Here is a 27873-nt window from a genome sequence, read left to right on the forward strand (position 1 = left end):
TGAAATTCAAACGACTTGCAATACTGACTTTAGGATCTTGGCCTAAATGTTTTGCTTTTATACCATATTCTCCTTTGTTATACCGTTTTATTGTTGTGCGTATAAAGTACGTTAATATCTGTATGGCGTTTTTATTGTATCTGTACAACCTGTTTCAAGCAGTCAACCTATTTTCGACATAAAATATTCTAAAAGCGTAACCTTAAGCAATTCTCGGTTTTCACGTGACGTCACCAAATTCTAGAATTAAAAACTGGGAGGCCTACAAAATTTTTACCTTCAGTCAAGGAAAGTTTACCTAAAAATATGTCTGTTCACAATTTCTTAGCTCGATGTCGTGTTTCCTTTTGAAAATAGAACAGTTTCAATTTCCGAGTTTCCATCGTGCGTGACATCAGGAGGACGGCCGTGACAGAGCTTTTCCGTATCTTAAAAATGACTCTTCGGGTGATTTTTTATCATTCTAAACAATTTAAGTTTGAGGAGAAATGTTAATCTAAACATTCGTAAATTCACAAGGGCAAACAAACCTCTTTTCTGGCAAAAGTGAACTCCAGATGTTTTTTCCTATTTCCGGCCGCCATGTTTGTGCCCCTCAGAGGGACACAAACATAGCGTCTCCATACTAAGCTCTATAAATTTATGTGGAACATTTTGTCAAATAACTCGATTACGGAATGCCGCACAGACCTGACACTTGGACAGATACCTTATTTATTTATCCTCTATACCATGTCAATTTCTTGACTTCATGCATGGAATGGTTTCGATTTTTTTTTCAATGGCGTGACAGTGAAAACCGAGAATTCTTCATGATTAGCAATTTGTTTTTATCAAACAGCGTGTATTATTATTATTATCATTAGAAACGCGCGCTCTTATTGGTTGGCACTATCTCGTCCCCAGTCGTCTCTCATGGTCGAGAGGAGAAGCGCGCAGAGGATGATGGTCCCCTTCGTTGCGTTGGCTCTAGTCTACTCTCGACCGCACGATATCATAAGAGAAGACTGGGCACGAGCCAGTGGTTGCCAAGCTTACATGTAAAAAAAGGCAGCAGAGAATATTTCGCAAGTGTTTCTTTGGACCGAACAAGTGTTTCATCCAACTTCCAAACACAGCGAGGTTGGTTGGAAAATAAAAATCCTGGCAACGCCTCGTTTTTTGAACCCAGTTCTTGGTGTTTTGAAATCGGATGAAACACTCATCGTGTTTGATACATTACTTCAATCTCCAATTGCGTTTGTATACTTAAGTGTAAACTCTAATCTACCTAACGTCTAAGTAGCATAGCCTAGCAAAAACCCACGTGCTAAATTGTTGGGCATTTGCCGTGTCAAAATTCCTATATATCACCGAATTTACCAGAAATACTTAAATAATTTGTTGCATGGCTTATTATGTTTTCTATGTAGCCAGCGTCAAGATTATTCCACAACTTATTGAGTCATTTTCCCTCTAGGATTCCATAGGCTCCCCAATCTGCAAAAAAAAAATTCCTAATTGAAGCTCAAGTCAGGGAATAGTACTATTTTCCAGCTCAAAAATTATGAAAATCTCATTTCCCAACTCTAATTTTGTCCGTCTTAGTGCTTCAAATTCAATTTCTAGGGTCTAAAATAAACGAGTCCATTCAGGTCTTCTATGGTAGTGCGAATTCTAACAATTTGTAACTTCACGAGAACTCAAGAAATCAACATTAATGACTTGGTATACCTCGTTGCATGATTCCTGGCATTAAGCGAGTACAAATTCTTTTTGTGCCCTTAGTGCATACATCTTGTTGCACGGTTTCAATGAAACCGATTCGACAATATTATATATCTAAATCTAATTTTTGAATAGCATATTGTGACATAACGATACAAAGCATACGTGTGAAAATATAAGGTATAACTGTATTATTCCCGTTGCAATATTCAGGAGAAAATAGGCTGCAAAATTGATTACCTGAAGGTCACAATTTATGTTAATTTGTGCAATGAATTCATTTGGGAATTCATGAAACATGCTGAATAATGTTGTCTGTTGTAGTAGCCAGGCAGTGGCTTTCAAATCTCAGTCTAACCGTCGACTCCAAGACCAGACGGATTAGCTGTTTACGTGTCATATACTGGTGCAATTCTAATATGAACAACTCATCCCATTAACTCATTTGTAGACGTTGACTTTCATGTGATATATTAAACACGAGAAGAGTTTTCAACCGATTTCGAAACACCGGAAAGTGGGTTGAAAGAAAAACGAGGCCGAGTCGAGACTTCAAGGTGTTAGGAAATCGGATGGAAAACTATTTTCGAGTGTTTGATATAGCTTCTCAAACCATTAATAATTCTTAGAGAAATTCAAAGGAAATGTTCACCCAATTTTTCCAAACCTCCTTCGCGGTAGTGATTTCCTTTGCTTTCTCTTCACGAATTATTAACGAGTAAGAGAAACACTATTCTAAAATGTAACTAATGATACGGATACAAAGCTCCCGGGTGGGTTACTTCCTTATAAGAGGCTAACGGGGATGTGCCGCTGGATGGAGTCGCATTTTCACGACTGGATTGACTAGAATGGGGTTGCATTTTCAATAGAGTTACTAGAATGGGGTCGCACATTTTCGGATTTTTGGGGTAAGAAAATTCTAGGAAGATTAGCAACGCTAGTACTGTATGTGAAAATTAAAGTGTTCTTCATTCAATTTAAAAAAATGTGTCAATCAAGGCATTTTAGGATGACTTAAAGGATTGATAAAGTAGATGCATAAATAGAAAGTGACTTAGTTGGGATCGCAAAAATTACATTTTCCCAAAAGTGACTAAGATGGGGTCTATAACTGGCCACAAAATAGACTACAATACGGCAGGGGCTATGAGAGGCCAGCGGCACATACCCAGCAAAACTGAACCCAAGTACCCCCCCCCCCCCCTCTCGGGACAAAGCTGCGCAAAATTTCAGTGAACCGATGTTTATCCCGCTGCTAGCGGGTCTTAGACGAAAACAAAATCATTTCATCTTGTGGCTATTCTCACAGAAACGTCTCATGAACCTTGGAGGAACCATGACCTCGGGCCTGAATAACTTAAACGATATTAAACCGTAGTCGTGCTTTATCATGATAGTCCTTGGTCTCAAACCCTCCAGAGCCACCATCTTCTTTCCAGCAGTGTATTGCAGAGCCAGCTGTCCAACCGACCAGCGATATTGAAACACGTGATCAAAATAGCTGGTCATCCTCATCGTCGTCTCCTTCCACAATGGCTTCCAGTTTTTTGACGATTCCTCCCAACATCTTGTGCAGTTCTTCCTGATTACACTGCATTGTCTTTAAGCGCCTCCTAAGTCCTTCTATGCTCTCTTGGAGCTCTTCAGTTCGATTTTCCAACTTTTCAAGTGATGTCTAGGCGAGGAAAAAAAGGAGTTAAAAAAAGCAGATAACATTACAATTAAGAGCAGTCTTGCGCGTAAGTTAGTTTTCCAAAATGCCCATATTAAGTTTTCTTGAGGTGCTACGAACCCTACCCTTAAATAAATATTATATTTTGCGTTAGAAAACATCTCTTTTGTGCTCGCCCGAGATGGAGACGCTGAGAGTAACCTCGGTATAGATTAGCTACTTCATGTGCTTCAGCTTTCACATCCTTATCATACAAACGGATTTTACGTGGCACAGTTCTCTGTTAAAATTTGTCCCAAGTGGTGACTTGGACACTTTATTTGTTTTGGGCCCAAAAATAACGTTGGAGGTTTGGAGGGGGACGGGAAAATACGTCTACAATAGACTAGTATCCAATCCAGAGGGGATAAGTAACGTTTGGACGTTCCATACCACAAAGATCTGATAAAACGCCGGGAGTTATAAGCCTCTAGGCCCATGACCACTTTGTTGTAGTCTTCCGTCCGTTCGGAGCTAACAGGGTGACTGAAGACTGCACTACTATGTACTTACCCTCTTTGGCTTAAGAGCCGTTTGGATGTCCTCTGCTGTGATGGGCGGACTGTGCCATAAGCGTTTAAACCCGGTGTACTGGTTTGGTCGAACTGTTTCTCTGTCTGGCAGAAGTCGCTTCCTGATTTTTCGAGGCAGAGCTTTCTCTACGTCCATTGCTAGGTCAACCTGGAACAGAACAAAACAAAAAAGCCGAGTTTTTATGTTATGAAAGGAGCATAAGGTCCCCATTGGGGAGATATGCGTGTTAATCTATATTCTGCAAACTAGGTACTATCATAGACGCCCCCCCCCCCCCCCCCGCTAAATAGTGATGAGTAGACAAAATTTGCAGGTTTTGCTTACAGTGTAACTAAAACCCTAAAGTTTTCGTCTTACACTTTTCCACGCATTCATAACAAAAAAAAAAAAAAAGTGAAATCATCCCCCACGGTCTGTACATGTATGCTAAAATTACGACCGCTCAAGAAGCCAAAGGAATTAATCTTTTATTATCGGTTAGTTCAATCATATAAAAAAATCTATTAATTCAACAGTCCATCTGTGCGTACGTATGTCCGTATGTCATCCGTGACGAGACGTCTTTTATCGCACGTCCAGCTTTGCATTTTATAAGAATTTTAGTGTAAAACACACGTTTCATACAAAAAAACCACCATGGGTTCCAGCTGGAATGGATATGTAAAGGAACTTAAACTCTTAAAATTTCATGATATCCATTCGTTTCAATAAGGTACTTTTATGTTTTCATTCAAGAACTCTACACTCCCTTCCAAATTCAATAACTTTTTCTTACTGAATAGTCAGATCCATAATTATAATACCGGGAATGCTCAGTCCTTCCACTTGCCACTGTGTAGAACGAACACCAGGAAGTTTTCAATCTACTTTCAAGGTCCAAACTTTTATAATTCGCTAAAATCTGGCATAACTAGTTCTCCCTCCTGCGCTTCTTTTGAAAGAAAGCTTAACGAATTTCTTCTCTCTCGGTATTAACTTCTGTAAGGCTGTAATTCTTAACTAACTTATTTAATATGTGTGTGTGTACGTGTGCGCGGTCAAAGTTAATTACCATAAGTCCATATTGTAATTCTAATATAAGATTAGTTATTTTAAGTGAGGACGCCTGACTTGTCATAAGCCTCGTGGTTTTTTTTCAGGTTTTCTCGCCATTTATTTTCTTACATCAATTTTCTTCATTTTTTCCCATCTGTAAATGTTGTATATGGCAAAATAAATATTGTATTGTATTGTATTGTATTGTATTGTATTGTATTGTATGGTAAAAGAACACAGTTCATACCAACATAGCCTGACGCTCAAGAACGGCCTGATCCTGGACACCTTTGATGTCATCTACAGCCAAACCGATCTAGAAGGAATACAAAGAGGAGCATTCAATATCACATTAAAATGCACCAAAGAGGAACCAATTTATCCAAAGTTTGTACACATTTTTGTATGAAAAATTCAAGAGGTTTTCAAAACCATTATTTTCTTTTCCAGACTCAATGTATGAGTCAAACCCACTCCTACACCAGAAATAATTTGGGCTAAGATGAAATTTAAATGAAATTCCACAAGCTGACGAATTTACAGCTTTGAAAAACAATTTTTCAGATTTAATCTTTATTTTCCATACCTTTGCCAGGTCTGGAAATAGTTTGCAAGGGTGCTTACCATTTACGAAAACCACCCGTATGGAAATTTTCGGCATAGATACGAAATGATTTGGCTTGTCTTAACAGAAGATGGATAACATGCAAAATGTTTGAACATCAGCTGTAAATCCCAAAAGGAGCAATAAAAATGCATCACTTTGACCAGAAGCCCATAATTTCAGAAGTACTCCAAATGAAATGATGCGTACCATTTGATTTTCCAACTGGAATTTCCGGGTTTGCCACGTAAATGGCAAGCACCCCAGATTTCCATAATTTTCAACAATTTCCCACCTTGTACGAACCCTGTTTATGTTAATCGATGATTGTTCACCCAGCAGCCTTAACATGGTATACGTTAAAAACTTGCATACAACAACGACCATTTCACTGACGTGCAAATAAAGCTCAATTACTCTTATCTTGAGCTAACTTAGAAAGAGAAGTTTCAAATAATTCGAAAATAACCCAGCTGATCAAGAGTCTCCTCGAAGCTACAGTGTTAAACATTGGAGCAAGTGTACGAAAGGTAGTGAGTTTGACTATCTAGGAAGCCTATGAATTTTTTTTTTTTTGGGGGGGGGGGGGGGTGGATGCTAACGTAGTTTTACTTAAATAAATAAAGAAAAGATACATCAGGCGTCTTACCAAGAGGTTCATCAGGATGAGAGTCATGATGATCAAGAAGACAATGAAAATAAACCAAGTCACTCCAGGGACTGTACTATCCGATGAGTTAAAAATGTTGTCAAAATCAAATTCTCCAATCATCATCACTCCTGTCTTCACAATAGAACGGCTTGGATCTGCAAACGAAGGCTGAAACAAAAAGTTGAAAACAAATGGTGATGAGAATTGCGCGAGAACACGAGGTCACCAGGTTAAACTGTGAGTATTCTTGGTAAATTAACAATGTACAAAAGCATGAAACAACAAAAGCACAGGACCGACTTGCTAAGAGATACAAGTGCGGACTAACAGTCCTATCTGTTGTTGTTGGGTTTTTTATTTAGTTAAAACCAAATGTTGCCTTTTTCAATATCCTACCTTGGACTCCTTCACAACCAAAATGACTGTTTGATTACTGAAACTTTTCCCTATGCTACAGAAGTTGTGGCAGTTCACCAAAGAAATTTTAGTTTTTATTCCAATGCATTGTAAGTTGGGCAGCCTTAAGGCCATTGGAGGTTTCCTTGTGAAAATTCAAGTGTATAGATAATATTGAAGACGTATCGTCTCTGGAACTTTCGAACGCAATTTGAAGTTAATACGTTTTTAGCAGTCCCCTTCAACAAAGTGAAAGCTATGTTCTTATTAACGTAAAAAACAGAAGTTTACAAACTGGTCAAAACTGAATGTCAAGAGCCATGGAACTGATTTCTCTCACCTGTTGTTTTTTTAACAAGGTGTAAAAAGCCAGCGCAAAAGCGACAAGGAACAGAACGAATATCATGAAGAACTTCATGAAAGTATACAGTATACTTGTAAACATCACAACGTATATGCCAAGCTTAGGAAACTTTCTGATGAATAACACTAACGACATCCAAGCTGAGAAGATTGATAATGCACCAATGGTTTGTTTGTCTGGGCTACACCTGGGAAGAAAACAATAAAAGCCAACAAGGCAACTTGTAAGCTAAACATACATTTGGAACAGGGCCAGGCGGTGTACCAGAAGCTTCAGTTATGTCTGGGTTCATAGTATGGATGTGAGGCAAACAGGCGGTTTTAACATCAGTTTATGGCTCAGTTCGAAAGCATTTCAAGACTTGTGATATTTAACAAAAGAGTAAAATTACTTAGACCCGTTAATGCTGTGATTCAGCAAATTATGAATTTGAATGGTGTTATGACGTTTACGAATTTTCTCGTACAAAAGAGAACACGCGATCTCTTGTAAAATGCGCTTCTTATATGTTCAAAACGCAATTTATGTTAAAGTATACAACGCACAATTTCTGCATTAATGCTCTCCTTTGGATTACGGTTTATCAGCTTGATAGAAACGCAAAACTACCGGCTCAAACGTTGCGAATGGATTTCAAATTAAAACTTCACCCTCGGGCGCATTCCATCCTAATTAGCCATCAGAAAATTATTCTAGATCAATTTGGATTGAGGTAGTTTCAAAGAGGATTTTAAACTTTCACGTTAGTCATCTCAGGGCAAGAAGTCAAACTCCAGCTATTTGAAAGCAAGCTCTCTGATGATCTAAATAAGCCAAGGCCGTTATCGGGTGCTCAACAACTGTAAAAATAAATCGATGATAAAATAATCACTCCAGTTCCCTTGCTTTTCCCTTTCCCTTACCTGTTAACCAATGGCACGTTAAACTCATCAGCCACATAAACAATGGCAAGAATGTACACAGCCCATTCCAAAAGGTTCTCCCAACAAAAATACTGTTTGAACTGGTATAGGAGTTGAAATAACTAAAGAAACAAGATAAAACATTGAGTGAATCTCTCCTGCGACAAATGGACAGTGGTCAAGGAGTACATCTGAGGACATATGAAAGAACACACACAGGAGAGATTCCTTGCGCATCATCTCAGGAACATTGACCTAGCATAACTCTGTTAAGTGTTTGTAGTACAATGAAGACATGAAATAACACATACAGAACAGCGACCTTATGCTTGCAGGTAGAATGGCAGGAGCTTTGCTCATTCTGCACCAATAAAGATGCCAAATAAAAAGAAGAAATGTAGGAGAGAATCTTTTTAAATGAAAAATTTTGAAAGTACTTGCCCAATGCAGAACAACTTGAAATGCAAAAGAAGAGAAGAGAAGCCTCGTACATACAAGCACTAAAGAAAGTGTTTTACCCATTCAGCATAGTTACACATACCAAACAAAAAAAATACACCCAATCTATAGCACGTGAAAGAATACAATTTTTTAATATAACAAGTATGATCACTATCCTTGAGTTCAGTGCAAGCATGTAAGCTATCACAAATAATGCAATAAGCCAATCAGAGCTGAACATAAATGAGAAACTGGATTCTTTTCAAGTCAAATAAATTAAATAATGATAACTGGCTACAGTGGCCTGGCCACTATACGATAATTCAACTGTGAGAAGTTCAATTCGTGACGTCAAATCCAAACTGTTTTGTTAGCAAATAAAAAAATAAGCTTAAAGCCCTCCAATAATTATAGAATAAAGGTAAATTTTTGATATTCTTTGCATTTACATTACATAAAGTGTTTCTTTTTCGGATGGAGGGCAAGAGCGAAGATAACTTGATTCTGTGCTAAAATCTTGCAGGGTTCTGTGAATCTGTTCCTGAGCTATAACAACAACAATCTCGATACTGGACGTTTCCAAAGATCCGATTCTCTACATTGCACATAGAATTCTATAATTTTATATAAACTACTTTTGCTTTAACAGTCAATAAAAACTTGCTTACATCACAATAATGTCACTATAACAAACCTCAGAAAGTATGTGCCATGACGCTAGTGCCAATATCACAACGCGGCCAATGCTTATCCACAGTATGTAAGGAACAGTATCGTCCACGTCACTTGGAAGTTCATTATTGTTTGTTGCATTACATACTGGCGCATTTTCAGTAGCGTACACCGTATATCCGGTCAAGAAGAAGAGAAAGATACAAAACAATGCCAGTTTTGTGTAATAGATAAACCTTCCAAACTTCTTCCACTTGTAATCAAGCAAAAAGGTTACAAGGGGATGGCTAAGCAAGTGTTCTCTTTTGTTCTTTACCTGCAAAAAAGAAGTGACAGTGAACAAAAGAAGAAGAACATGTTCCTCAACAACTGCCTAGCTCATTTCATTTGGTCTTACTTCAAGGGACTATGTCACCCCAGGCACATAGGCATGTTGATGAGAAGGACTTTGAAATTGTTGTCCCAACTTTTTCAAATACCGTCGGAGAGTTCAGGAAGCTGTTTTCAGCTGTTGAATCGCGTTCATCTCCAAATAGTTAGCTGACTTTTTTTTTATTTAAAAACGTTCTTTAGTAATATCACAGAAGCTGTTTGTTGTGATATTTTTGAAAGCTTTTACAATGGCGGAAAAGCAAAAATCCCGCGACGAGTTGTATGCAAATTAGTTTCATCCGGACGCTACCGCGCATGTGCCCCAGCAAAAATATTCCCTTTAACTAAGGAGTTAAATGTGAATTAGGAAGAAACGAAGACTCGGACAAAATCCGAGTCCCAGATGTTGTTGTTATTGTTTCTCCGTTAACTAAGGAGTTACTTGTTTAATATAGTCTGCCTAAGTTTAAGACCAAAATCGCAATTGTGCACTATACCACAACAAAGACTTTTATACCTTTGTGAATGTAGTGGAATCTTACTAGATTAGCATTTTATGCTACTCTTACATTTTACTGTTCTTGACACAATTATTTCTAATTATTTGACTTACTGCTGCTAACAAAACTATTACTACCACTACCTCTTGACTCCTAGTTTATTCAGGTCAGGAGACGTCTTTTTCACACCAGAGCAGCTGATTACGTTTTCTTCAGCAACTTATTCTCTCAAAACTGCGACTTCCACTCACACATACAAAACACGTAAAATACTTTGTAATACTTAATTATTTTGGGCAAACAGTATTCGTCTTTATTTCAATTCACACAAGCCATTTAAGTTATAATGTAGAAAACGTTGAGAACAAATAGAGTTGGACATTGTACTTGTAGAATAACGGGACTTATTTGCAATAAGATCTCTCTACTTCTGTTTATTTAAGGACGATGCCTCCAAATATAGAAGTATTTTTGCACAGTCAACAACTACGCGGGAAAAGCAGATTTTAGTATGGGCTACTGGAATCCAGAAAGAAAATTCGGGGAAGAGGGGCATTTGTTTTGAGATAATTAATCAACAATTATTCTAAGGAGCAGTAAAATACAAAGCAATGGACGGCATTTTTTTCCAAACTGAAGCTTTATTATCTCTAAAAATAGCATGGGTACTCCCAATTTTCTTTTTTGGATACCAAAAGCAATTGTTAAGTTGTGCTTTCTCTGCATGGTTTTAAACTGCACAAAAATATCTCTGTACTAGTAGGCACCACCCAAAGGAAACCCGAGTATCTTGAGATGCCAGAATGTATCGCTGTAACAAAAGTAGGCACCGTCCTTAAATTGCATGATCCCCATATTTATTATCAGCATCCTATTTCATGGTCCTCTATGAGATCTTAACTACATAGCCAGATATTTTCTCACCATAATCATAAGAGGGTGGTTGGTTTTTTTCTCCAGTTGTGTTATAGCTTCCTCGACTCCCGCTCTCCCACGGATTTTTTGAAACTGCTCTTCCTCTGGAATGTCCTCCATGGAAAAACTCGCTTGACTGGAAGTCTCAGACGCTGTCCCATCACCACTATCTGACCAATCAGCGTACACATCTTCCAAGAATTCGAAATACAAAGTGATCTGATAGTCTTCATCCTCAATATGGAGGTTATTGTCCTTAACACAACGGTTGAACACCATTTCGGCCACTTCTGAGAAGCCAAGACAGGAAAAGGTTATAATGACATCAATTGTATTGGAGCAGAACTTACAGTTAGTGTAATATTTTTTACCACAGAATTAAAAGAAAACAATTCCATAAAAGGATTTGCATGAGAAATTGAATCAATCTCGCAGAAATAGAAAAGCTAAATTTTACGATTTTTACAAAGAAAAGTATGGCCATCAGGCTACCACTGCCTTACACCATCCATTTCATTGAAAAAAAAAAAATCATCTACCTGGGTTTAAATCAGACCTCTTCGAAACTTCCCAGTTTCAATAAATTAAAATATATGGTAACTTCCTTACTGAACTAGTTTTTCAACTTAATCTTACAGTTAACAATATGAAAAAAATAAAACAGAAAGCTTTCTATGAACTTTCCACTGATTGATTTAATTCTGTCATCATAGATAGGATTGACAAGCCATTATAATTCCCGGGGATAATCAAACACAGCAATTAGGTTGTTTGTTTGCTTGAAGCATATATCCTACTTTGTGCAAGGTTAAGTATCACGCATGAAGGAAAAGAAAAATTCCACCCAAATTTCTTTATGAAGTGACTTCATCTAGCCTGAATGTCAATTTAGCGGTTTACAAAACTCCATCTCCTTCTTACATTCATATGATCATTGTCTCAAGATAACAATGAGCACAAATAAGAGAATTGTACTCCAAAAGACAGTGTAATGCCTTTATGTAATTAAACCAGAACTAATCTACCTTAATTCATGAACAATTTGAAATAGACCAAATAGGCCACTTCTGAGTGCTTTGAACCTCATTATGAAAGCGAGGCTAAGTGCAAAGTTTTGTTATAAAAGTTAGTTTTCACTCATATGCAAACAAAACTAATCTTCACATGAAAAGCTTTGCACTTAGCCTCACTTTCATAATGAAATTCACAGCAACTCGAAAATGGTCTATTTACTGGAGGAAATAAGGAATTTGTTGCACATAAACACCAACCTACCAGGAAGTTTAGTGATCAGTTTTCTCATCGGGGTGGTAACACGGTGTTGTTCCCAGGTTTTGTTTTTCATGACTTTCATCCAGTTTTCATTATTGATGATCGTCACTGCTGCGTCCCTGTACCCAAAAAAGAGTGCTTTAGAGAAAAAGTAACCATGGATGATTGGATTTATACGACCTACGTCACTCGCTGTGTAGTTCCACAAAATATCCATCCCCAAAGCCACAAAAATATCATCTTGTCTTTTAAGTATCATTTTTTTTTATTTTAAAGTTCCAACCACATTGTTAATAAGATTAAGTAAACTAATCAGCTTTGATAGTTTATGTGACCCACAATCACTCTGATATTATCACCAGTCTTTTTTAAATTATTAAACAGTGCCAGGTTGGTTTCCAAAGAAACTGTGGTGCTGCATTGGTGAGGGAGTGAAACACAAAGTTGATTAGGTAATTTGGCCACTGTAAAGAAATTCCAAGTGCTGACATTTCACGTGTTAGCCCTTCGACAGCATGAATCTGTGTTTGTCTTAATCCAACAGATTACCCAGTGGGAATTTAAAACATTATACTATTTTTCTTTCCATTATGTTCTTGTGCTCGTCTTGTCCCACCTCGACTAGCTTTGTGGCTATTTGCAGGACAAGCCCCTTATATCATCTGAATTTGTAAATAAATTGTTGTTGCTGTTGTTGTTGTCATAGTTGTTACTGCCCTTGGCTAAAAGTTGACAGTTGCCCAAAGAACTTCACTTCTTGAGGACGTAAGTTCTTTTCTTTCCTTTTTTTTTTTTGTTGTAATTGTTTCTGACACAACTGTCTAAAAGGTCTTATCCAGCAGCAACAATTTAGTGAACTATCATACTTGCGGCCATGATCAACTGCCAAGTCAAGACAGTTCCTTCCCGTGTGATCTGTAAGTGTAATATCTGCGCCTTTTGATAGCAGCAGTGAGATGACTTCAGGGTGTCCCTCTTTTGCAGCTAAGTGTAGAGGAGTTGTCTGTGAAAAAACAAAAGGAAAAAATATAAAATAAAATTCTGCTCCAATTATCACAACAGTTAAGTTATGATTGTCTTTTTATTATGAACAGTTTTCTGAGTTCCACCCAGTACATTTTAGCCAAAACTAAACACATCCCATAAATGCAATCCTAACAACATAATATTCAATAGGGTTTGACCGTACATTCACAGACCACCAAAGACTGACATTTCATAAAAATGCAGAACACCTTGACAACCACATTGCCTATGTGTTATTTTAAGCAGGTACCAAGAATCCACTGTCAGTAGCTAGCTGCTGGATGGAGAATGCCATGGCCACCAAATGACAACAATAAGCCACTCAGGTTGAGGGAAAATCACACCCACTGTACCAACATAAGAGTGGAAAAGAGGGAGGGGATGGTGCTGATGCCCTAAATTTTGCTAGAGACCTCAAAATTCCAGCCAAGACGATGACATGCCCAATGTACATGTAAGACTCCAGAAACACAGAGCACTGATGCCTGATACAGCATACTGTGGACCACAGGGTGTCTGACAACTGATGCTCTTTGCTATTAACACTGTTAAAATACATTAAACTACATTTCAACATGACAAAAAATATTTGTTTACCTTTGCTTTGTCAGTGGGATCAACAGGTGAGTCAAACTCCAACAAAACGATAGCCACTTTTGTATGACCTTTGGCTGCAGCACAATCAAGAGGAGTCCACAGCGTTGAATTCCTACAATTAAAGAATTCTTACTGAAAACTTTACTTTTATGTCCAAAATGTTAGTTGAAATTGCTCATGCTAGATTCAAACACTTTTTGCTCACCAACAATTTTTTCCTGACACAAAACAGGATTACTCAATATTATTGCATGCCTAATTCATTCATTCATTCACATAAATCCAAATCAGCAATCGCTAAAGGAATGTAGTTTTATTATTTTATGTTTTGATCTCAAGACAACTCGTGGAACAGTGAAAAACATAAGTTAAAAAGCATGCAAAGAGGGAACTAGATGATTTCAGAACATGCATTTGTAAATTTGAAATATGTAATGTAGCCCTATAAATGTCCTTCCCAAATTTACCGCAATGTCATGCCTGCTTTTAAGTGAAAGATACCGTGTCTCATTAAGACAGAAAATAATGAAACTTTGTGACAACTTAAGTTTACAGAAGGAAAGATCGGAGTATTTCATTCACATTACCATGGTTTCATAATACAGATTCAGTGTTCAGCACCAAATTATTAATTTTATTATCTTTCTTAGGAAACTTTCAATCAGTATAGTGGTTTTCAGAAACATCCTACTAGGATTTAGAATATGAAACTTAAGAAATATTAAAAATATATACAACAGAGTAAAATATGTTAATACCAAAATAACAAATAACTATATATAAAACTAACTATTAAATTGACAAAAACTACAACAAGATAAGAAAGCAAAACCTACAAAAATGCTACTAGTAAGACTAATTTTAAAAAAAATCGCCTGCTTTGCTTAAAAGTCACATTGTTAGGTGCATTTCTAGTTTCTATTGCAGTTCTAGCTCTGTCTAATCTATACCAATCTTTCAGACAGTGATAGCACGTTCTTATTATGAATGTCACTATTTGTAGGCATTACTCCTGCCATGGAGTGGTCCATAAGTCCACTGATACACTTGTATATATATAAATACAGTGATGATAAAAATCTACGTTGTTCACCCATCTGATTCCTACAGGGTACAATATTACGCTACAAGAGAGTGAAAGTAGACTTCTCCTCCCCAAATTTAATTACTGAATTTGCTCAAAGCAACAGTAGTATGTAGTATGTAAATTAGTTACTGATTTTATGATGATAATGATGGTAGTTTTGTATTTTTATCGTTTTCTTTTTGGCACGGCCCATAAGCTTTCTAGCTTTAATTTCTACTATGGATAAATAAAGTTTATTGATTGATTGATGGATTGATTGATTGATCCAAGTCAAAGTCTGATCCTTGACTTGACCCTGCACAAAACTCTGATATCGCTGCACTCACCTTGCGTCCACTTCAGCTCCATTTTCTAAAAGTGATTTGCAGCACTTCACATGACCTTCTGTCGCTGCAAGGTGAAGAGCCGTGTTTGAGGCCTCGTCTTCATCATTTACTATGGAAGGATCTTTCTTGACCAATTCAGTTACAGTTCTAAACAGAAAATAACTTCTTGATTAAACTAACTCTGACCTAAATACAAGTTAACTTCCCTCTTTTACTACTAACAGTATTAATGGTGATTTTCAACTGCCAATTAATTTCAAAAACAACCCAAGAAGAAGTTGTAGTTTGGTTTATCATTATTATGTAACATTTCTATCTAAAATAACAGCACTTAATTGTCAACAGCAAATAGTAAGAACTGCACAGAAAAATATTTGTGCAAAAAAAAAAAACACGAATATTTAATTTCAGTTGACCTTTCTTCAAAAAAATGGCTCTTAAAGAGATTTGTCTTCAAATTATGTGAAATGGTATGCTGATACATGTAAGGCTCTTTAAAAGCATATATCATCACACAGGAAATACACACTCTTAAGTGCCTAATGCTCACTCACCAAACAAACAACCACTCATGTAACCCACTCAGTATGCATCCGACATCTACATGTATCTATACTCACTCTATTCATAGTGTATCACAATAATTAATAATATGCTGGTATAATTAAATACACGTATGCATGTCCTCTATCCTCCAAGAACTAATTATAACAGGAAAATCCACTGACAGGAGTACAAGTTTACATCTTCTTATACAATGGGTGAGAAACTTACAATAATTAATAATTATTAATAATCTTACAGGAATGGCATAGTGTACCTCACTTTCCCATTTTTTGCAGCCAAATGTAAGGGGGTATTCTCATCCTCGTTCCGTGCATCTATCCTGGCACCATTACTCAACAATGCCTACAAATCCATGAAAATCAAAATTAAAAATTAATAATTATTTCCCATTCAATTCAAATAATTATAAACTTCATAGCCATTTACCAGACTGATTAAAAGGACTACATGGTACATTGCAGTTGAGTCACAACCAAACTATATCTGCCACCTGGATAAAGTGGTTTTAAATTTCTAAAGACACTGTGGTGCTGCGTTGGTGGGCTGTGAGAACAAATGTCTGGTTTTATCGCTGGGTTGATAGGCTAAATTACATGAAATGGCCAGTGTAAAGGGGAAAAAGTCATTGTTTTGAGTGCCAGCCCTTCATGAGAGCAAACCAATTATTGCTCTGACATAGGTTGAAGACCTGTCACCCGGGTATTGACAAGCCTTGGACAAAACGTGTGCCCCTTCCTGGTAGAACATGTTCAAGTAGAAAGAGACAAAAACATTAAAGGGCAGAGGGTTGAATCACCTCACCAATTCACATGTGATGCTGAATGTGCCTACTAAAACAGAAAGGTTAATGGAACAAGAAACAAAGTATAAATCGATGTTTTCAACACTGACAAAAACTTTAATGGAAAAAATGACAAAAACAACAACTAACCTCAACTATTAATGCATAACCATTCAATGCCGCCACGTGAAGAGGAGTGTTTTCATAAAGATCTGACTCGTTTATAAGATGTTTAGCATCTTGATGCTGAAGGATTTCCTGTAAAAAAATAATAGACCAACAATACTGTCAATGGTATAGCCAGTCTCAGTGAGACTGCAAGAAGTCTGTCAAGAAGTACATTTAGTCATACCCTTAATGTATCAATGCTGTTTTCCTCGGCAGCCAGATAGATAGCAGTTTTGTCATGAGTGTTCTTTGCTTTTAAGTTGGCTCCTTTTTGTAAAAGTAGCTGCACAATAGCTGTGTGTCCCGAGCTTGCAGCAATAAGCAAGGGAGTATAATTGTCTTTATCAAGACATTCAATGTCCGCTCCTCTGTGGAAATAAATGAATTTCACAACATAATTATTACAAATGCTACAAATTAGCCTTTGTTTGTTTCTTCATGATTATAACTCTTCCTTCATTCCTATAAACCCTTAGTTAATCTCAAGATTCTAAAAACAATAAGGAACTTGTTGCCTACTTCAGAATACATGATTTCTTATATCCAACAAGAGATAATAAAGAGTTTATTGGTCACAGAACACTCCATGTACACTGGACATCGATCTATTGTAATTAATTTCAATCTGTTACATCAAGAGTGTTTCATTTTCAAGAGCCCTGTTGTTTCTTGAGATCTCCTTGCCACCCTTGATGATTATCTTTAATTTAGTGCTAGAAAATTGCAGTAACTTTCCTTTCTGCATTTCCTTTTTATTATATTTTTTTATATATACATGTATACACAAACGTATAAATTTAAATAAAATAATTGATTAGTTATAGGCTTTCAATCACCCTATGAAACATTTATTTCAATTATTTGACCTAGCGTGCATTAGCACTCATATATTCATTGACAATTTAACAAAACGTTCTTAGTTTGAATTGTTTCTCATTGAGTAGTTTTTGATAGCTATAGCAACAGGTATATTGTGAGGAATGTCCATAATTGGTGCAGTCACAATTATTGTGATTTTTTCCATCTTTATAGCTCTGTAAGCTTTAATTCTATAAGCTATAATTTGATATGGGGGTTTAGGTATCTACACTTTAAACCAGACGCATTACATCGCTTGAATGCAAGACACCTCTAAAGGTATATGGTAACCTTAATATAAATTATCATCAATGGCTCCTTTTTCTTGGCGTGAATAAAAAGCTTAAAAATGAATTTATTTTGCATCTGAAAGTAACATTACTCCAACCCCTTTGTTAAATACAGCCAATTGAAACCATTGGATACCAATCTTTGTAGTCGTGCATACACTTTGGAACGAACTCCCTCTCCATATACGATCCAGTCCGAATATTTCTATTTTTTCATCAAAGTTAAAGACATACCTTTTGAAGCTGGCATATATAGTTTGTTATGATAATTTTCACATTAGTCTGCTTTGTTATATTGATTTTAATAACGCTTTTACTGAACGGTAAAATACATTTAATGGAACATGAGGCCTTAGGGGTGGCAGGTCAGGCATTGTTGTTTCGACCCCAGAAAACAATATATACATGAAGGCCTCATTCATAAATGAACGCTCTCTATTCAGTATGGTTAGGACAAAAGCCTTTCATGGCTAGGAAATTGTACTGATATGTTGCACAATTGTCTAGAAATGAATCTTACCTTTGATGGGATTGGTTCTTGTTCTGTAAAGCCCTATTCATTGCTAGTTGTTCGCCACGTTGTGTCTATATTTAGTTTATAGTACAATTTTACCTATTGGTTGAACTTTGAGTCACTGTCTTGCTATAAAAGCATCAGAACACTATCCCAGGGCATTATCCTGGCAGTATTGAACGAACGCAAACACAGAGTAAAATTTTGTTTACCCACCCCCCTCCCTTTTGATGTTGTCTGTTTACTTTGTCTCAAGACTGTTATCTAGCTGCATGCTTTCTCAAACAATGTTTAAAGGATAGAGTGACATAGTGACAGATAGTGATATAGTGTAGAATAGTGACATTGATAATGAACTGTAAAGTGCTTTAGAATAATTTGTAATTTTAGTGTCATATAAATTAAGTGTATCATTATTTATTATTGCACTTTCTGTAGCCTTACTTGTCGAGAAGAAAGGACACCATTCTGGTTTTGTTAAAGGCAGCAGCTTTATGCAGGGGTGTCTCATGATTAACATTCCGTGCCTCAATCTTGGCATGGTGTTCAACTAAACATTCTGCAATCTGAACATGCCCATTGATAGCAGCAATGTGCAATGGATGAGCAAGATTGCCTCTTCTTGCTCGTACTTTGGCTCCTTTCTCCAAACAAATTTGAACTATGTCTAGATATCCACCTTCCACTGCTGCATGCAGTGCTGTTTCACCCTCTCTGTTCCTATCTTCCAACATGTCAAATACACTAGCTGCGGATTGTGGTTTCTCTGCATGTTGAAATAAAACTTTAACGGTGTCCATATTCCCATCAGCACATGCGAAATGAATTGGGGTCATCTTTACATTGTCCTTGGCTCTGATGTCAGCACCTGCATCCAATAAGACTTCAACAACTTCCGGAACACCATCAGTGGCGGCACAGTGGAGCGCAGTACTCCCACTGGTGTCCACTTGCTGTTAATCACAATATACATGTAAGAGAATAAATTTGTAAGACCAATACGACAGCATTCAACATGAATATTATACTCCCAGCTGGAAGAATTTACTAAAAAATCAACAAATTCTATCTAAGGTGATAATTGCCTTTCTAGTACATGAGATGCATGTTTAGTCAAATTGTGCATCTAAGATAAAATTGTTATTAATACAGAGAAATGAATATGCTGATCACTAGTGAGACTTGATGGGCATGGGACGGGAAATAACCCTGTGGGGTGGTGAGAGACTTAGAAGGCAATCAGATGAATAAAATATTTTAAGGTAATGAATAAAAGACCATCACAGCTGTGTTCACATTTTAAGGACTGCATGTGCCTACTAATATTGAAGTACTTTTGTGCAGTTTATAACTTTGCGGATAAAGCAGATCTTAACAAGGACTATCGAAATTCAAAAAATCTAATTTTTTTTTGGATACCAACAGCACTTGCTAAGTTAGATATTTTCTCCACATAGTTTTAAATTGCACAAAAATATCCCTGTGTTAGCAGGCACCACCCGTAGGAAACCAAGTATCTCGAGATGCGTAGAACGTATGCCCAGTAACAAAAGTTAAGGCACCGTCCTTAAGCAGTTACAAAAAAGAAAACTGGGGTTTTGTTAAGGGCTAGGCACCTTGCAAATTGACCACCTATGCACATTTGCCTGACTGCTTTTAATAATCTCAACCTTTTTCACAAAGTAACACATTCGAGTTAACTATCTTGCATGGGCTCACTACTCTCTTGCATGCAAGTTCAGAATCCTAATGAAATCCCTGGAAAGCCTTAAAATTCAAGCTTGAATTTGGGATTGGAACCCATGACCTTGCAACATCAGTGCAGTGCTCTACAAACTAAGCTACATGTATCAAGCCAACTGGGAGTTGGTCAATCTTTTGTCAAATTATGACTTCTTAGTTGATTATGAACTCCAAAATCATTTTTCAGTTTGTCAAGATTTCAGTCACTAACAACAGTACTGGTCTTAAGCAAGAGAACAACCCTCATCTGGATAACCATACCAGACAAAGACAAATATTAATCAGTGATCTTTGCCAAGTTCATCACAGAGTATTGTACACATTGATGCTTTTAGACTTAATTATTTGTAGTAAATTAAAGTGAGCATTAAATAAGTGGCCTTGTCTGACCTTCACCTTCTCACATGAAACTAGAAAATGGTAATAGTGAAATGCATGTACATGTAACACAAAAATCTGAATTCTGTAGCATGAGGTAATTTAAGAATTATTGCTTCTCCCCATGGGTGCAATGCTATAAATTCTGAATTAAATTTAAAAAAGGTACAAATGATTAAAATCATTACAGATCCTTCATTAACCAGCTGTACACTGACAAGTAAGTAAACAACAAACAACTCACATCAACTTTTATCCCTTCACATTGTAGCAGCTCTTTCACAGCAGTTTGATTGCCTTTTGATGCTGCATAATGAAGTGGTGTCATGCCATAGTTATCTCTAATGTTAACATCAGCTCCTTGCTGGACAAGGAACATAATGAGGGACTCAGAATCATCTACAGAGGCCTACAGGTATAGCAAGCAACAAAACAGTCTTATTACTCTCCTTCTAATAATAATGGGTGAGGTCAATAACGCCATATTTTGTCTGCACGTTAGTCAACCATCAGAAAGGTGGACTGGTGTGCTTACCATATACGCAAACCACCAGGATGGAAATTTTTGGCATAAATGCGAAATGATTTAGCTTGTCTTAATAGAAGATGGATAACATGCAAGATGTACGTGTGTGAAAATCAGCTGTAAATCCCAAAAGGAGCAATAAAAATGCATCACTTTGACCAGGAGCCCACAATTTCAGAAGTACTCCAAATGGAATGATGCGTACCATTTGATTTTCCAACTGGAATTTCTGGGTTTTCCATGTAAATGGTAAGCACCCCGTTGTCTGTCAATCCAGACAAACTGCCCAGCCATGCACATGTACAATAAAATGTCCATTTAGCTGAACAGGTTGCTAGGGATAATGACAAAAAAAAAAATGATGAGGTGAGGAGGCTTGCATGATAATGCGACCTTGGGAGCTTTACTGGAGGGCCCATACATGTAGCTCTGCATCTGGCTGAGTCGACCAAGAGCAAGCCAGTAATTTTAAAAGGTAAAAAACCAGGCAAAGCACTGCCTTACAGCCCTCCTGGTACGAGATAAGTTATCAGGTTATTAAAGAGGGAGGCTCCACCCAGTAGTTCCACGCCATATTATCCATTCACAAAGCAACTTTTACTGACAGAAGTGAAGTTTTAACCCTGTCACAAATATCAAACAAGACGTAAACCATAGATATCACACCTGCCAACCCCTGGTAAAGGAAAATCTGGAGACCCATGAAAAAAAATCTGGAGATTCTACAAAAATAGTGAGATTCTGTTTTGTTCCCCTATCAAATCCCTTTTCCATCGAGGGAAGTCAACAACCTCATTCCCTAGGCCTACTCCCCTTTCAAAATGGCGGACAGATGCGCGAGAAAAACGATAAGTTATTGAACACAAGCAAAAATCAGTTTAGTTTATCACTTTATGGCACTAGCATTCCTTGTAAATATTTCATTTTTATTCAACTTAATTTATTTTATTTCAGAAAGATTTTTCCCAAAAACCCGTGAGATTGGGAGCCTTGTCGTGAGACCATGAGAAATGACAAAAAATCGTGAGACTCACGGCAGAACCGTGAGAGTTGACAGGTCTGAGATATACATGTAACAATACCTACTACACTGTATGTTATTGGTGTCAAGTGAAATCTCTGCATTTGTATGATCTCTTCCAGGAATTTCTGCTCAATTTTCGCTACCACTTCTAATACTTAGATTTTTAAAACTACTACCCTTTTAGCTCACAGCCTATTTTCACTGCCTTCTGAGGAAGTTCGTAATGATAATATTTTATGTACATGTAAATGAAAATCAAATCACAATGTCAAGTCTACTTTACAAAATGCATGAGCGCATGGGCATACTTAAGAAATCTAACCATATATAGGGCTGGTAGCCATTAAGTAACCCTTGCCTGCAGTTTGCTCTCTCAAATGGCCTTAGTTATAAAAAAAAAAAGAACAGAAAATAAGTTTAGGAAGTTAAAAAATTGTCCCATTGTTCTACCCATGCGACATCTGAATCCTGCTAACCTGCAGTTCTCAGGGTTTTCAAGTATGGTCGTTTAAAAACCATGTTTACTTTTTTAATGTTTATTACTGCAGATGAATTAACCTTTTTTGTCCAATAGACCTCCTGGCCTCATATAAATTTGGCGTAGACTTTAGAAATTTGCATTCCATGAATTAATTTGCTATATTGTAAGACTAACAGACAGTGGGTCATATGGAGTATAGACGACCATTTTTTTGAAACTACAGTGTAGGGTGGTCTTTCAGATCATCCTACCTCCAAAACGAAGTCGGTTGCCCCCACATTAATATTTTTTTGGCGTTTCTGACAGAAGTAACTCATTACCAATCTTGGACAGATTAAGATGAGAAATTGACCCCCCCCCCTCCCCCCAAAAATCAATGATGATGAAATGGGGGGAGGAGTGGTCTTAATTTTTCATTTAATCTGTCCAACTCCCAAGATTGTGAGCTACAGTAAAAAATTTATGAAAAAATCAATTGCAAGGCTAGAAGATTTTCGCATGAACCCCTAAAAAACACTTCACTATTTTTCTGAGCACTACAAGAACACAGTGTAAAAAAGGCACCCCTTTACTTTGGCAGAGACTTCCCCTATAGACAAGTATATGGAGGCCACCCTCCACCCCGCAACCTCTTCTAGATCTCCACCCAGCAGTGTAGACTAGCACTATCAACTGTTAATTATTTTGTCAAACCTGCCATCCCAAATTATGACTGCCATCTCCTCCAAGTATATTGTTAGCACTCAAAGCCTGTGTTAGAGGTGCAATAACAGAACTAACTTCACCATCAACAACACCATCACCAGTAACTTGAGACACTTGTCTACTGGCAGATGGGCGTGCTGTGTTTGCACGAAATCTTGCAGCATAATGAAGCGGTGAAGCTCCATCTTCTCCAGGGTTGCTAGGATCTGCAAACAACATAATTTTAAGAAAGGAGAGATCAGTGAGTATAATTTACAACTTATTATTTTAGATATTACAATGAACAGTGTAGAGATTCCCGTTTTGATTGGTGTACACTGTAGCAGAGTTTGTGATTAGAATATTGACACACGACATCATAGAGTGGTGTGACCAGCCAGTCGAGCGGTGTAAAGCAACTGACACGCTGTAATATTCTGGGGGCAAAAAATCCTTCTGGAATAAAGGTTGGTTTTGAAAACATTGTTAATGAAATTCTTTGCAGATTATAACCTACAGTACAGGACAGAAGTAACCTAACAGAGAACGCTATGCTGAACGTGTTCTTAAAGCGTTCTGCTTTGCATTCTCTTAACGTTCCCTAAGCGTTCCCCTAGCGAACCCTGTGCGTTCCCCAAGTGTTCCAGTTTAAAATGGAACACAAAACAGAATGCGCTCAGCTAATTATCTTCAGAACCCCTTCCTTCTGACACTTTTGTGCAGTCTGAATTACCTGTGACACACCTCGGCCTGAGTGGACCACCTGTGGCATGCATGCTCGTTTATTGTGGAGGAGCAGTGATTTAGTGGATTGTTTGTAACTTTACATTCCTAATGCGTGTTTGTTGTAAATAAAAATGTGTAAACATATCCCACTATATGATTTACCTGCTCCACACTCAACCAAAAGTTTCACAACATCCACATGACCGTACCGCACACCATAATGCAGTGGAGTGATATCGTCTTCATCACCCTTGTTGATTGCTTTTAATCGCCTTGCATTGTGCCTTCCAAACTTGTGAAGTTTTTGTCTTATGAGATCAGTTCTTCCATCTCTAGCTGCCTACAAAATAACCCAACAAACCCTTTTGTAAAAAAAAAAAAAAAACAAAACAAAAACAACAACAAAACAGCACAGTTATGTAAAAGACCTGTCATCATGTCATTAATAAAAATACCCCCCTACAAAAAATAATAACTTAGACTGTCCGAGGTTGATTAAACCAATATTTTATTATTGGAATCAACAAAGTGAAAATCTGAGGCAATACATGTATCTTGTAACTATTCCTTTGGTTAATAACAACTTTAATTTATAATATTATCCCCTGATTTCAGAAGTGTAAATTAATTAAGCTATCAGAAACTGCCATCTAGCTGTTTTGGTTGTTCTTCAGATTTCTAAGACTTAAGAGATAATTAAAACGGTGGTGAAATATACAGCAATATGACCAGCTGAGAGAAGCTCCCAGGAATTCACACTGCACAATATACGGTCATGTAGTTTCCCACCAAAAAAGGTCAACAATACCTCAGACTGAAATTTTTTGTTCTAAATAAATCCCAGGGCTAACCACTTCCTGAGTGTACATGTATGAATATATTGAATTAGCCATTCTATTTAAGATTTTTTCTTCTACGCAACACCAAATGAATGTAATTTGTCAAGGATATTGGCCTTGGTGATGCTGAAGAGTTCATGACAACCTGCATGCAACTTAATAATTTAATAATAAAGCTTTAATGAAACCACCTTAGGCCAAAATATACAATGGTTTTACAAATGTAAGAAGAACAGAAAACATACAGTGTATAAAGGTAAAATTAGATAGTAAAATGTATGAAATAAAAATCTACAATGAAGGATATGCAACTGCAGAATCATGGTCAACATTAGACTTATAGCCTGTGGGATAAAGCTGTTCTTATGTTCCCAAGGGGGAAACAACCAATTTGCATTTGGTGCGCATGTTGTATTTGCACGTGTGGAGACCATGCACTGGTCATTGACCAAAAAAAAAACCTACAAAAAATATTAATACCATGCCAGAGTAAGAAATATTTCACCACAACCATTTTCAAAAATCAATTCAGTGAAATTCTTTTTCTAAGCACCTGTTGTTAAAATTTCAAAATTGAAACGTTTTTGGGGTTATGAAATTATTTCTAACTGTATTTCAACACAAAACAAACAAATCCTATGCCTACAACATAATGGAAAAAAAGGAAGATATTAACAAGAACTGAGAAGCCATTAGTCAAACTTTGCAATTGGTTTTCACCTAGACCAGTAGAGATCACCACAGAGAGCTCTGATGGGAAAATACAGTTCACAATTCTCACATCTTGAAAAAATACAAATAAAAAGTTCTGAAATTTTTCAATACTAAATTTGGTTCAACTCCATCCACACCAAATGTGTTTTCAGAGGTCTCTGTTTCCATTGCACCAAAATCGTAACAAAATATTTCGTCCACACTATCATGCTTGAAAATGATGATAACAACTGGGGACCTAGCGTTTTGCATGTCTAGATGCTCATATTTGGACTGGAACCAATGTCATGTGATGTTATTATGCCATCATTTTCAAAAGTCTTTAGTTTCACCTGTCCACACTAAAAGCAAAGTGTTTTCAAAATGATGGGTTTTCAAAGCCTTCACTTTTGAAACTAATTTTAGAAAGTCTCTCATTTCATCAGCATTTTTTATTCATTTTAGTAAGGACAATAGCCAAAAACGCATTCATGTGGATGGGCCTTAATTTCTGCAAGCTTAGGAAGACTTGTAACTAAACAATTGTACCATTTTTTTTAGACAAAAATTTAAACTTGAAACCAGCAAAACTAGCATAGCACAAGTTTTCAATGCTAGTTCTCCAAAAAATTCATGAAAATTATCTTTATGATTTTGGCTACCTGCAAAGACATTTCTTCATTTTAATAGCTGACAGGAGTTGGCAAACTGATACCAAAAATTGTAAAATGTATGCATGAATCACAACTGCCATAATTAACCTAACGTTTAATTTTCACAAAGATTAATGAAATTATTGTCATTTCAAGATTGATCATCGGTTGACCAGTGACAAATAACTTGAGTAAAATAACTTCACTCATGACCTCACCCCACTTTTCACATCTATTTTTGGCAATACACAATCAAAGAGAAATTTTAATTGAAATATTCCTGCTTGGTAAACTACGGAAAATGTGTATGATGAGTTGCCAGGACAACCATGTTAATTGTTAAAAATGTCTCAGGTATTAATTGATTTTACAACACTTTTACTTGAAGATTTAACACTAAAGACACCAAACTTCTCACAAAATAACTTCTCAGCTTTGGTGATGTAATTTTTGGAGCATCCACAAAGATACTACAAAGTAAAACACTCCCACAATTTCTGTGAATAATTTAACATGATCTAATTATTTACACAAAATCGAAAACATAGGCTGTTATGGAAATTTTTAGTAAAACGGGAAGTCAAGTCTTCTTTCCTCGTTCCTTTAAAATACTTAAGTAACTTATTAAGTCTAAAAGTGCTTTAAGAAAAGACGAATAAATGTACATAACTTTTTAAGTTCTTTCTAAATTGCAATAAGCTTACTCATTTGAATGGACCATAGTATTATTTTTCTATTCTTTCCCGCTGAGTTCAAAAGGTTGTCAACCGTTCAAAGACCACCTTGATGTCTGTCAAACGTTTTCCAACTTTACAAGATTCTTGGGGAAAAATGTCTTATAGCATACACAATCGCCGGTCGAGTATTCGCTTGTTTTTATCGTAACCTTATCAAATGTAAGCTTCAGAATTATATATAGAGTAAGCTAATACATGTAAGCTTTGATACATGTACATGTTGACGTCGTGTTTTCAGTGATGAATATAAATTTCTGTAGTGTTATTACTACGTGTTTTAGTAACAGAATCAAAAACAAACTGACGCAAAAAAAGTTTGATACTGTATTAGTGGAAAACCATTTATAAAACTACCCACGGTCGACGAAAAGTGCGACAGATCTTCGTATCTTCGGCAGTTAATTAACGTAAGCTTAGTGCAGGACCAAATTAAAGGAGCGACTTGTTCAAAACAATGGACTCGAGCAATTAGAAAACATTTTACCTGGTGCAGAGATATATGTGACAAATCTTCAATATCTAGGACTTGCACTTCATCGATTGTAGGTTTCGCGGGCAAAGCTGGTTCTGGATTGACTTGAGTCATTTCAATCGGTGTTGTTCGATCGTAGGCATCTCCGACGAATGTGTACGACATAGTGCCTCGTTGGAGCCCGGAAAATAACTTGTTTTAGTACCTCCAACGGAGCGGCAAACTAGGAAAAATGCGAATGTGAAAATCAGCACACCCGTCTCTGAAAATCGAACAAGAATGTCACACAATATACACATGCACTCACCTTCTGCGCGACTCGCATAGTCAACAGGCCAAGGGTCAAGTATTCGATGTCAACACAAGCACAAGCTGGTGGCAAAGCATGATGGGACATATTTCGACTATTTGGCAGGCAGACAAGGACTCTTGAAGTAGGCGAGCCCTACGGACAGTTGCAGTTATCAAATCGACGGCAGTTTTCTATGGTCTATACTCTTATAGACCATAGAATGACGTCAAAAAATGTTCAAAACTCAAGTGGAACCACGAGCCGCAGGCGAGTGGTTTCACTGCCAAGTTTTGGACATTTTATGGCGTCATTTTATGGTCTATAAGAGTAT

General features: G+C 36.9%; 1 protein-coding gene across 3 annotated transcripts; it reads right to left on the reverse strand.

Annotated features, from left to right (window-relative positions):
- Positions 1–73: 73 nt before the first annotated feature.
- Positions 74–27546, reverse strand: LOC146466551 (transient receptor potential cation channel subfamily A member 1 homolog). 3 transcript variants are annotated; one of them, XR_014867954.1, is made up of 21 exons: positions 27263–27546; positions 24019–24196; positions 23140–23357; positions 20660–20824; positions 18739–19247; positions 16817–17000; positions 16615–16722; positions 15937–16025; positions 15117–15263; positions 13704–13815; positions 12947–13083; positions 12084–12199; positions 10818–11098; positions 9044–9337; positions 7909–8030; positions 6983–7193; positions 6244–6414; positions 5238–5306; positions 3935–4102; positions 840–3385; positions 74–212 (listed from the first exon to the last, which is right to left on the reverse strand). XR_014867954.1 is itself a non-coding variant. In XM_085127084.1 (20 exons), the coding sequence occupies exons 1-20, from the start codon at positions 27413–27415 to the stop codon at positions 3203–3205; spliced, it is 3615 nt and encodes a 1204-aa protein (XP_084983210.1). In that variant the 5' UTR covers positions 27416–27546; the 3' UTR covers positions 108–3202. The 3 variants fall into 3 exon arrangements, 1 of the variants encoding a protein (XP_084983210.1); XR_014867953.1 differs by having other exon boundaries at positions 108–2927; positions 2988–3385; XM_085127084.1 differs by having other exon boundaries at positions 108–3385.
- Positions 27547–27873: the final 327 nt, after the last annotated feature.

This window comes from Pavona decussata, unplaced genomic scaffold (genome assembly GCF_977016875.1).
Source record: "Pavona decussata unplaced genomic scaffold, jaPavDecu1.1 SCAFFOLD_143, whole genome shotgun sequence".
Taxonomy (NCBI): Eukaryota; Metazoa; Cnidaria; class Anthozoa; order Scleractinia; family Agariciidae; genus Pavona; species Pavona decussata.

Bases quoted from the DNA above. Each gene is read 5' to 3' on its own strand.
- LOC146466551 (XM_085127084.1), bottom strand. From the start codon at position 27,415: ATGTCGTACACATTCGTCGGAGATGCCTACGATCGAACAACACCGATT. The intron at 23,358-24,018 runs GTAAATCATATA...TGTTGTTTGCAG, and splicing joins TTTGGTTGAGTGTGGAGCAG to ATCCTAGCAACCCTGGAGAA. The intron at 12,200-12,946 runs GTATGATAGTTC...TTTTGGGTACAG, and splicing joins GCAGTTGATCATGGCCGCAA to GGACGCAGCAGTGACGATCA.